The following is a 12,029-nucleotide window of genomic DNA, read 5'->3' as shown; positions in this document are numbered from 1 at the left end:
TTTGCCCTTTTTTGTTGATTCAACCATCTTACTAGCTTTCCAGGCTGTAGTTTGCATCATATCTTCAGTGGACCAGCAAGCAGCTGCTATATTACTACTCATGCTCTCCTGCCTAGGCTGTGGATCCCAATCTCCTTCCACTACTCTATGTCCGTCTTCAACAAATTCTTCTGTAAAGCCTTTACTGACCATTACAACTTATTCCATATATCCATATCACCCACAAAAATTTATTGCCACTTAAATAATGACCTGTGACCTCCTTCCTATAGCTGATGTAAACTGTTTAAATTTTTCCAATATTTAATTATTTATCTGTTTCAATCTAGTTTCCCCAATTAGAGTATACGTTGCTAAAGGGGGTAGAGAGTATCTGATCTGTACTTCCTATTCCTAGCACCTTAGTTCCTAATTATACAGCCAGCATTCAAATGATTGTAGAGAAATCTTAACTGGAAGCTGAATATTATAGTCACTTGAGCTGAAGCATGTGAAGTAATTTTACCTCAAGGCCAAAAACTTCTTTTCTGCTAAAACCAAGCTTTTTCAAGGTTTGAAGAAATTGTTATTCAATAAAAATTTCCCTTCTAAGAACTTAAAACTAGATTCAAGTTTCTAAATGAAAAGATCTTTTAAATAGGGAAGCCCAGAGAATAAATTTGAGTGAGAGATAAAGGTGGTAGTCAGATAAGGCATAATTAGATATATTATTTAAAAAAGAAAATAAGATGCTGTATAAGCCACAGGCAGTAAATTTATTACCTCAGATACACTGCTCTTAAATAATTATATGACTCATGCTATGAAAGTGGCAATTTATAAAATCTGGGTTGTTTTAATGAAGTCAGGTGATCCTCATTTCCAATATTAATACTTGCAGTCAAACTTCACAAAATAAACCCAAGTCAATTCAGAGGTGTTTCTGGAACTATGCCCTTTGCAGAACACTAAATTATGATCACATAAAAGACACTGGGAAACCAAACAATTAATTCTACAGCGCAGTTTCCAACTTATAAAAACTCTGTACCTAACAACCCAGTTGAGCAGGAATAAATAATCTCATGAGTACTGCAGTTTCAAAACATTACCGTACTACATATATTTTTGCATAATGATTTTAAATATAAATAAACGCAACACTTCTTCTACCTTCTTGAGAAGAATCCTGAGACTTTAGAAAGAGACCAACCATATAGAAATAAGTTGAAAGTATAACATAATCTTCCCAAAACTCCAGTAATTTAAAATATTTGCTTGCTTGCTAATTAGAAAAAAACACTTATGGGTTTATAAAGTGGAATAGCACAATAGAGAAAATGCACTGAAAACTGACATTTACAGCAGGTATAGAAATCTTTAAAAGAATTGCAAAGAGATTTTTTTAGCAAAGCCTTAGATGGCTGTCACATATGTAGAACACACTGAGAACCTTAAAAAAAAAAAAAAAAAAAAGAAACCTACTGTTCTTCATTTTGTTCCTTTTACTATATCAAAGTATGAGTGCATAAGCTGTCTAAATAAACAATCCAAGGGTCTCAATGAAACCATGGATAAAGTAGCTAGTACAAATCAGCTTCTGTAGTTACCAGATTCTGTAAGACTTCTGTAAAGATAAAAAAAGGAAAATTCTATTCCAAATTCTCGATGCCATTTAGAGCAAAGCAAGGAAACCTAAATTGTGCTTCTGATAAGTTGCCTCACACTTGATTAATGGATTGGGGGGGAGGGGGGTTGGGGCTCAAGAGGGCTTGTAGGATTAACTGGACAATGAAAATGTTAAGAGCAGACAACTATCAGGCTCTTCTCAATACTGCCTATTCAATTCCTTAAAGTAGTAGTTTGTAACCAATCTATGTGACAAGGAAAAAAAAAAAAGCAACCATGTTGGCTAAAATATCATTCACCCCCAAAAAGTGGCATACTTTCTTTTGTTGTTATATATCATAGAACTCTTAACTCTGAAATTTATAAATGTTTATAAATGAGCAACATTTTGATAGAGTAAGTCATCTTACACCATTACATCACATCAAAGGCAAAAGCCAAGGTTAATGGAAATTGTCAAAACTTTACAGGATATAAAGGTCACAAATTTCAAACCCATTACCAAAAATTTAACACTTTGACTCCCATATTAAAAGAATTTTTCCAAGTGATAATATCAAGTAGAACAAAAGTTCTGGCTTGGAATTTTGTAAATATGGTAGCTCAGTGGAAGAAGGAAGCTAGCAGAGTGCCTGAACTTCCAACCACAGAAACATACCCAAAATATTAAATGCCCTCACCCTATTAATTACAATGCATTTTTGACCTCTAAAAACCCTCTTACCTGTTTACAAGAGTTTATACAGCTGTTTGCCACCGGAACACCACCTTGCAGAGTATAACCGTGGCATCCTTGGTTGATAATCACCTGTTGCCTAGCAATCATCATCCCGCATGGAGACAGACAGCACTAGGGCTCTTCCATCCGAGGTTAAAATTCTTAACAAGCCCAACAAGCCTGCATTTCAAGGAGGTCTTCGTCTGCAACTAGTTAAGTTTAAAACTGGCAAACAACCATGGTGTCTGAAGCCAATGGTGCAGCATTGCTGGCTTCCTCTTGAACTCCAGCGTTGTCACTGTGCACCGAAGTCTCCTGCTGCAAACAGGGGAGTTGTTCTCCTGTACTGGGAACAGGCTTCCAAAGCTCAAGAGCCCCTGTACAGGATAATGCAGGAACTAAAGGCAAACACTTTCTCCTCCTTAATGATGCCTCCATTTTTTTTCCTCACAATCTGTACTACCAACCGAAGTGACTGGGCCTGAGTGTGCGTTCGTACCTATGAAACCGTCACGGTGCATGCACATCCAAGGCATGTGGAACCACAGGTCAAATAAGGCACAGATACCAAGTAACGGTTCTAATTACAAACGCTATCTCTCAGGAACTCTTCATCCATTCAGAACTAAACCCATCACTGCATAACTCGTAAGAAGCCCCTGGAGACGGAGGAGCTCCTCAAATGTGTCAGGAAAGGCTTTATTAACATCATCATTAACATTTAAAAAGCAAACGGAGCATTTCTCCTTCTTTTGGCAATTTGGTGGAAATGTTAAAAGTGCAAGATAAAGCAATTTCAAACTTTTCTTCAAATTAAAAATGAAACTAAGGCCAAACGTGATGGGTGAACAAAATAAATCAAAACTTAAATTTCAGCAACTCCAGCTCTTCAAACCAGCAAAGCCCCCGACTCGTGCACTGTGGTGAGGCTTAGGGTGCTAGCCCCGGCTTCTTGCGTGCCAGCAAACAGCACCATTCCCTCATCACGTTGAGGACCGAGAAGCAAAGGATCCCCTTCACTGCAAACAAAGGGGGTCACGGTAACACTAGTGATCCTTCAGAATTGACACACCGTGATAGTCAAAATGAAATTGATGGTCTCCCTGCTTCTTGCTCAAGACATACAAGATCTGAGCAGCAGCAAGTACCCCCTCGGCTGCAAACAAAGGGGTCAAGGTTTGCCGTCAATTCACTTCCAAGCAGAAAAACATTTTCCTCAAAAGAAACAATTTATTTAGAATAAAACAAAAGCAGCTCAACTGTGAGCGCACGTTTGAGTGACAGCTACTTTTAAGCTGTGTGAGCCATAAAAAGGGTTTTTCTTTACTTTTCCAGAACTCTTGTGTACACAGCACAAAGCAAAGAGGTCATTTTTTTTTCCACTTAAAACACCGGCATTGGCATCACAATAGCAGATACACAATGTTAAGCTGCCATTTTAGTAAAATGCACAAATACTAAACAGATTAGCTTTCTTCCATCAGAGGCCCATGTAAACTCCACATAAGCCACAACTTCTCTTCAAAAAGGTCCATTAGAGCTTTGAATTCCATATCTTCATCCACTGTTCACCAGTTTTGCTTGCAGGGGGGAAAAAAAGGTTATTCAGTACAAACGTTTACAATATTAAAAATATATATATTTCCCCTATGCCATTATAGATGAACATAATATTAACAAGACCTTCCTGGATAGGACATCCACCTCAACTTCAAAAAGCACCAATAATACCCACTGGCACAAACCTTGAAATGATTTTACTGTATGAATACACAAATAACAAGTAGAACAATAAGGTAAGTTTTTTTAAAGACTGCAACTGAGGATCATAGGACTGAAAATATCTTTTATCCTCATATAACTGAGCAAAATGTGGCAAAACTTTTCTGAAAAAGCAAGTTTGTAAGCAATTTATAACCAATCAACATCTCCTAAATATAACTTTAAAAATGAAGTTATAAAAAGGTGGAGTTTAGTCAAACTTTTACCCCCTCTTCTTTCAATTTGTAATTTATATGGAGCATTATTATCAAAAGGGGTCAAGATACAAAGCCCATTTAAAAATCCACCTTCATCTATGTTACCAAAAACAGCAGCTGTTATTTTCTGTTAAGAAAATACTCATACAATTGCTAACAATCAAACAACACATCAGGACTCTTGTTTTTCAACTCTGTTTAAATCATACACATAAAAACTTTTCATTAAGCTTAACATTTTACTGTGGTTACCTGAAATCATTTTCTCTCTTTAGGGACATCACTGAAACCATAATATTAACAGGGTTAGCTCCATTTCTCCTCTTTTTCTCATTCCTAACTCCTATCTCAAAATCAGACTCTGGGACAGAAACAGGAAAAAAAAAAAAATCCAGAAATTCTCTCCAAAAAATTTTTTTTTTCACATAAAAGGTCATTAAGGCCCTCTTCTCAAGAGGCTTTCCTTTTCCACAAATGTTTTGGTTAATGGTTCCTATATGAACCCAAACTTCAGTTCAGTACTATTCCTGCAAAATGAGCAATTTCACTGTGTAAAAAACTGGACTTACATTTTTCAAAAAAGTAATGTGATAATATCAGTGAACACCTGCTCATAAAATAGTTTTTAAATAAACCTGGAAATGTCTGACTCTGAAAAACCTGACCTATACTGCTGTACATCAAATGATTCATGGGAGTCAAGAAGGGAGTATATTACCTTCGACATGACAAAAGCTTATATCAGCCACAGGATGAACATTTTAAGATGCAATTTGTAAAGGAAAACTCTATCTACTCTCAGTGGATGAGAGTCAACGTACACATCTTACACCAGAAATTTAAGTTTTCCTGTGAAAAAATATTTACAGGAGGAATCCCAGGTACAATCAACAAAACAATATCAATTAACTATTTGCTAGAAGTTGAGCAACAGCTCTCTCTAATTTTGAAATTGTGATCTTAAGTCTTATTAAATTATCTTATTTTCACCAGTAATATTTAGTAAATAATTAAATAATATATGTAAGAAATTTTCTTTCCATTCATTTTAACTGAGTTCCTGAAAAATAATTTACACTGAAGTAATTAAAGAAAAGAAGACTTAAAAAAAGAGAAATTTTGGTGTTACAAAGAACATCCAATGTCGGGATTTTGAAATTCTGACTAATAAGAATTAGAACCAGTTTTAGACTTTTGCTTTCATTCAAATTCTGAAGGTTTAAGTAGATAACTTACAGTTATTATGAACCTGCACAACAGAATGGGCAACAAAAATAAGAAAATCATCGGGATGATGGCACTCTAAAGGTAAGCACCAAACTAAACATCATTAGCTTTTTATAATACATACATTTAGAAATGGTATCAAGCCAGTTTCAAAAACACTGAAGCACAAATTGCCCAGATCTAACAAAAGCAGCAATGCCAAATAAGGATTCAAACAAACATGGAGCAAAAACCACAGTACTCTTCAATAGGCTATCATACCAAATTTAAAAAAAAAAAAAGGAAAAGAAAAAGGGAAAATCACACACATTTTGGCTTATAGTAAAATTAGATGTCATGGACTTCACTCTCTAGAGAGCAAAATCATTTATCCAACTATCTAATCAAAAGATATTCAAAAGTTAATGGTTAGTGAAATTATTTAAACTGGAAAAAATGTATCTGTCTTACAAATTGAACTTTAACCCCATGTACACAGACTCCACACCTGCATTAGCTTCTGAATAGGTGCCTACTCCACTCCAATCACTGCTTTTTAGAATCAAAAGTCATCCAAAGTCTTGGTTGTAGTTCGGGTATTTTCTCTACAGATAAATCAAGGACCTTCATACTCATAGCCTAGTATTTTCCTTCTCTCAAAATGGTTAGTTTTCCAGTTTAAAAAAAAAAAAAAAAAAACCCAAACCTCCAAAATTTTTTTTTTTTAAATTTATAATGCATAGTGAAAACCAAGAAGGATGACGCAGTAGTAATGAGGCTTTCATGCTGACATGCATTAGACACCTGTCATAATGGAAAATAAAAATTACATGACATTTCCCTGGGTTATTATTGGTGCTATTTCAAAACTGCCAGATTTGATAACAGAAAGAAAACAGTTGGGTTCTGCCAGGCTTTGAATAAGTCACTTTCACAGAATAGAAACATGACCATGATCCAGAAGGTCCTAAAGTTTCTCATCATAATTAAATATCAAGGACCTTAGCTGACATCCTCAGCACTTAAATCAAGGAAGAAAAACATAGTTACTAATGACCTGAGAAATAAGGGGTGGTAACAGAGGGGTAGATGAGAAAGTTAAAACAAAAAGTCATTCATTACTGTAAAGTTGCACAAGCCCTTGTGAAGAACCCAAAGTCATATCATCCTTAGCTTTGGAAACAGAAAAAAGAACAACAATAACAACAACAACAAAAAAAAACATACAAATGGGCTAAATTATATTAATTATAGGTGTCTGGACAAATTTAAAAAAAGGGCTTTCCTATACTGACATTTCAAATTTCTGTGGCTACAGAGTGGTGAAAATATTACGCATGAAACTTCAAAAATATTAAAAACATTTTCAATAATGTAATATCACCACTACTGTTTGACTATAAAAACAAAAAAAATACAAGCAAAATTTCTAAAAAGCACATTGACAGCATATTACAATGACTTTCAAAAAAAAATTCTGCAACCTAGTTGATTAATGCCCAATGAAACAAAAGATGACTTATGAGCCTGCAGACCACTCTTCTTTCTATTATTTAAACCAGAAATTTAAATGGATTCAAAACCAAAAACTCATCTTTGATGAAAAACACTGAGTTTTCAAATATACACAATTAAATTAGAACTGTACCTGCTATACCTCTCTGAAAAAGTCAGTAAAAACACCACCATACACCTATAACTGACCAAAGAAATCTGATTTTTAAAAGCACCTACTCAATTCTTGCATACTAGTGTAAGCATAAGACATAAATGGTTTGTAACATAGTCCTCAATTTTTACTGAACAATTACAGCTACAAACCAAAAGTGCAATACGGGATACAAAACTCAAGAACTAATGATAAAAATGCATGTTACAGCAAACTCTCCGGGAATAAACTGTATTTTAGTAGAAACACTCAAATACCTGATTAAAATAATTATACTGCTAAGCAATTTACCAGCATAAGCTTTTGAGATCCCTGATCAAATCTGTCACACATATAACATTTATGGAATTATTTATCTACACATCAATCAAGCCACTTTTCGGTGTATTTTACTATCTGTAAATGTCAGTGGGTTCTTTTCTCCAAATTCTGATTTCTCAAAAATTTGGATTTGTAACTTTGAGGATTTTTTTTAAGATCAAGTTTTAAAAAAATGAAGAAAAAACTGGAAAAAAATTTCTCACAAGGGTAGAAACTCCTAATTAAAGAAAATCCATCTTTTGCTACTTTCAGGACATCCCTTTCACTTTAAAATAATAGCTAAACTGTCCTGACTTCTATTTTAAAGAAGTTTATAAAAATATATATAAAAAAAAAAGACAACTAAACAACTAATTAAAAAGAAAATCTGATCTGATGCTGTATCCCATCACACTTCACAAAACAGGAACCATGTCAAAGTAGTAAATACAAGTTATACATGGACTTTAGGACGCACCACGGACAATGATCATGACCAGGTAATCTTCTTCAGATTTGGCCAGTGCCTTGGCAGGGGAATCCAGAAACTGCTGGGAGAACTCACAGGGTGGGAAGGCATGAAGGACCCCGGTGTTTTCCTTGTCTTTGTTGCCTCCCACAGGGAGGCTGATCACCCCAGCTGCCTGCTTTTGCTTTAAATAGGACACAAGGTTCCTAAGTGGCCTCTGAGTAGAGGTGGCAGTGTCCGATGTTGCCGATGAAGAGGAAGACCGGCTATCGGAACTTCCAGGTACAGCCAGAAGAATGGCATAACCATTGGGCCCTGCCACTTTGATGCGTCGAGTTACTTCATCCAACTTGGGCTGGTCCAATCGGAGACGCTGAGTAATCTTGAGCTGGGCCACTTTGCCTCCAGTTGAACCCTCCACAAGAAGACTGCTAGCCACTTGGAGGTCACCCTGCAAGAGATGCATGTTGGAAGGAAAGTTGCTGTTCTTGAGTAGAAGCATGCCCTGCCAGGCCAAACAGAGTTTGGGAGAGGCTGCTGCTGCAGGAGCTGTCCCCCCATCCTGTTTCTGGGAAGGGGACTTCAATTTTGATGAAGTATTGGCGGCGCTGGGTGCATTCCCATCAGATCGGTCTTCTTTTTTCAAAGGGCTTTTTCCCTCAGTGGGAGCAGCTGTCCGGTGCTTCCTATCCCGTTCAGCTGATGCAGAGTTTTTACGGTCTCGCTTGTCACCCTGGCTCTTTTCCAAACTACCTCGTCTGTCTCTGATTGGAGAAGGCCTTTCCAAGAGAAGAAGACGGGAAGACCGATCATTGTCACTGTTGTAACGATCCCGGCTACTGCTCAGTTCTGGACTGCGATCAGGAGAAGGAGCGCAGTGACGTTTCCGTGGTCTGTCACTCTCAGGAGACCTATCCAGATGTCGGCCTCCACTCTCCTCAGGCAGCCGACGCTTCCTAGGCTGGTCTCTGCTGCTGGGTATATCTCTATCACCTCTGTCCCGGTCTAAGGACCAGCCATCGCGCCTTCGATCCAAGCTATCCAGTGGCTCATAAGCAGTTACAGCAGTAGCTGCAGTCCGAGTGCTGCGTTCTCGGACTGGGGGTGGAGGTGGCACCCAATCAGAATCAGGATAAAGGTCCCTATCGCGATCTCTGTATAGTAGGGGTGGTGTCCTATCCCGAGCACCCCTCAAAGGGTCAGGTGCTCGATGTCCAAAAGCATCTGTCACCAGTTCATAATGAGTCAAGGGCAGAGGCTGCAGATATTGCTGCTGGTAACGATGTTCTGTGTCTGCAAAGTCTACTCTAAGGCGACGATCTGGGCCACCAAGTGGGAATCCCCGCATATGGGTCCAGGCAGCATGAGCTGCATCCAGGCTTTCATACTGGATATATGCCCAACTATCACCTTTTCGGTAGTCTATAGTGCGTATGGTGCCAAATCGGTCAAATTCTCGTGCCAGGGCAGCAAGAGGCACCCAAGGTCCTAGGCCACCTACCCAGAGGCGGGTAGTGGGTGTAGCTTTACCATAACCAATTTTGATAGGATTCCGAATTATAATTTTGCCAGACATTGCTACCTTGGCCCGATGAGACATGTCTAGGTTCTCAAATTTGAGAAAGCCATAAGTACTGGTCTGGCCACGAGAAGGTCTCTTGATGTCTACTTCTGTAATGACTCCAAAGCGATCAAAAGCCCTTCTTAAATCACTCTCTGTCACAGTAATGTCTAGGTTGCCCAAGAAAAGCGTCCTGTTAGCACGCTGATCATCCTCGGGTGATATCTCATCCACTTCTCGAAAAGGAGCAGCACCTGCTCCAGCTCCCACCCTTGGCTCAAGGCTGTATGCTGGGCGCACTCTCTCATAGAACGGGTAGTCTCGTTCTCTCTCCAGCTCTCGGGGTAATGGTGGAGGAGGTGGAGGGGGCAGGCGGCCAAGCGCCAACTGCTGCAACCGGTAGTCTCTGTATCCCAAGGCAGCGCCACCAGGGGAAAGTGATCTCTGGCCTCCACCTCCTCCTCCAGGGGGGTGCCGGTGACCTCCTACAGAGGCACCGACCACGCTGGCTGACGGAGGATAAGAATCTTTGTCTAAAGGGGAGCGGCTGCGGCGCCGACTGACATACACAGCTTCTATCTTCAGAGGCCGGTCATAGAGCACCAGGCGGCCTCTGGCATGCTTGGCCGCCCGCGCGTCCTCTGGCCGCCGGAAGTTCACAAAGGCTACCCGCTCATCCCCGCTGCCAGAACCTGAGAGATGACTGATTTTGACACTTACATCCCCAAAGCGCTTAAACTCGTGAAATAGTCCGTCCTCCACCGCTTCGTCACTCAGCTGGGACCCCAACTCGCTTATCTTCAGGGTCTTGTACTCCCCGCCGTCCCCTCCGCCAGGAGCTGAGGAGGCGGCACCAGAAGAACGTGACTCCCCGCCTCCACCCCGGGAGCTGCTGCGCGACTCGCCCCCGCCCGAGGAATTTTTGGTGCTAGGGGAGCTGTAACTATGCATGCGGCTACTGGAGCTGCCCCCACCAGTGTCATACTCGCGGCTGCCACCTCGGCTGCTGGACTTGTCCAGATGAAGGCTCCGCCGCGACCCGCCGCCGCCGTCGGTCTTGCCGCTGCTGCTCCCGTTGCTGCCACCAGAGCCCCCTAACTTCTTACTCCGCTCCCCGCGGGAAGTCGATTCCTCACCACCACGAGAGCGTTTGGGCTTGACTGGCGAGCGCTCTTTTCCTTTCATTGTTGCGGGTAGTCGGAGGTCGCCTCCGCGGAGCTGATTAACCCGCCACCCCGCGCTCGTTTCACACAGCGGAACCGCACGCCGCCATCTTGGACTCCGCCGCGGAAAAGGATCCCGCCCCGCGGATCTCATTGGTCAATTAGCTCTCTCTTCTACAGTCTCATTGGGAAAATTGTTTGTCTGTCTTTATATCTCCCCGCGCTCCGGGAAGGCGCCCGCCCAGCCACTTTTATTGGGTTCCCAACACCCTAGTCCGGGTACCTCATTGGTTGTTTTCGTTGTCAATCTTAACGGTTCCTCGCGCCAGGCTGTAGCCCCGCCCCTCGTACTCTATGGTCACCTGACCCAAACTCTGGAAGCGTTGATTGGACAAAAAGTCTGCCCTGTAACGGTACTTCTTGCGCGGTGAAACCAGCGATCCCACCTCCTCATCCCTTTCATTGGTTTATAACTCTGTCCTTAAACCCACTATTTGGGAAGTCGGATCATCAGTTCTGGGTTTTGTTTTGTGTTTTTTTTTTTTCTTTTTGAGAGCTTGGTATACACCGATCTCGCGAGACACAAACAGCGCGCTGTTGCTCGCTCGCGCTCTCGACCCCTTTCTTCCAACTTCTCAGGCGGCTGAAAGAAATTTAAATCTGATTGGGTATTGATGAGGAAGTTGATAGGCTGAAGTAACTGTCGATCACTCGCTTAAACTGAGGAGGCCGACTGAAGGTGAAAGACTAGAACACGCACTTGCTGTGCGACGTCACTTAAGTGTCGCGAGATGGTGACTGTACGCCAGGCCCGCCTCCCCGCGCTTTCGACGTTCTCTCAAACATTTTTCAGTCCTCCTGCGGCACACGAGGCTGTGCGTTGGCCCTTGGGGCCAGAAACTTCCGGGCTCCCCACTGGCCTACTTGTGCAGGGCAAGGGACTGGGTTAACGCTCGGGTGTTGGGGCCCTCGACTTCTCAGGAAGCTGTCCTGGGGAGTGCAACGGACACCATCTTAGTCCCTCTAGTCTCTGCGTGAACACCCTGAAAAAGCCCCACCCCCGTAAGAAAGCGCCGCCCGCGGTCTCTGGCCGGCTGGGCAGGCCTCGCTGAAGTTCAGGGCCAGAACCGCGTCTCACACTGCGCCCTGGGCCGTACTGAAAAGCGGGATCCCGAGAGCTGGGAAGGAGCGTCTTCAAGACGCAACCCTGGCGAGCGGGTCCGGCTCTTCTGGGCGCTCCCAGTTCCCGCCCAGGTGCCCGGGGTAACAAGGGGCGGCCGCCGCTCCCACCCTTGCGGCCCGCGGGCGTGTCGGAAACTCGAGGGCCACGCGGTCGCGTCTGGGAGGCCTGTTCTA

General features: G+C 41.9%; 1 protein-coding gene across 1 annotated transcript; it reads right to left on the bottom strand.

The window, feature by feature from the left end:
- Positions 1-3,536: 3,536 nt before the first annotated feature.
- Rbm15 (RNA binding motif protein 15) lies at positions 3,537-11,692 on the bottom strand. The gene is made up of 2 exons (XM_015505101.2): positions 7,959-11,692; positions 3,537-3,906 (listed from the first exon to the last, which is right to left on the bottom strand). Exons 1-2 carry the CDS (start codon positions 10,825-10,827, stop codon positions 3,884-3,886), a joined length of 2,892 nt encoding a protein of 963 aa, XP_015360587.1. The 5' UTR covers positions 10,828-11,692; the 3' UTR covers positions 3,537-3,883.
- Between the last annotated feature and the right edge of the window lie 337 nt (positions 11,693-12,029).

This window comes from Marmota marmota, unplaced genomic scaffold, assembly GCF_001458135.2.
Source record: "Marmota marmota marmota unplaced genomic scaffold, marMar, whole genome shotgun sequence".
In the NCBI taxonomy this organism is placed as follows: domain Eukaryota; kingdom Metazoa; phylum Chordata; class Mammalia; order Rodentia; family Sciuridae; genus Marmota; species Marmota marmota.
The sequence above is the reverse complement of the archived record's forward strand: the minus strand, read 5'-3'. Positions and strand labels throughout refer to the sequence as shown.

Excerpts from the sequence above, each read along its gene's own strand:
- Rbm15 (XM_015505101.2), bottom strand. The coding sequence starts at position 10,827 with ATGAGATCCGCGGGGCGGGATCCTTTTCCGCGGCGGAGTCCAAGATGG. Across the intron at positions 3,907-7,958 it reads GGTCATGATCATTGTCCGTG|CAAAACTGGTGAACAGTGGA; the intron begins GTGCGTCCTAAA and ends CCCCCCTGCAAG.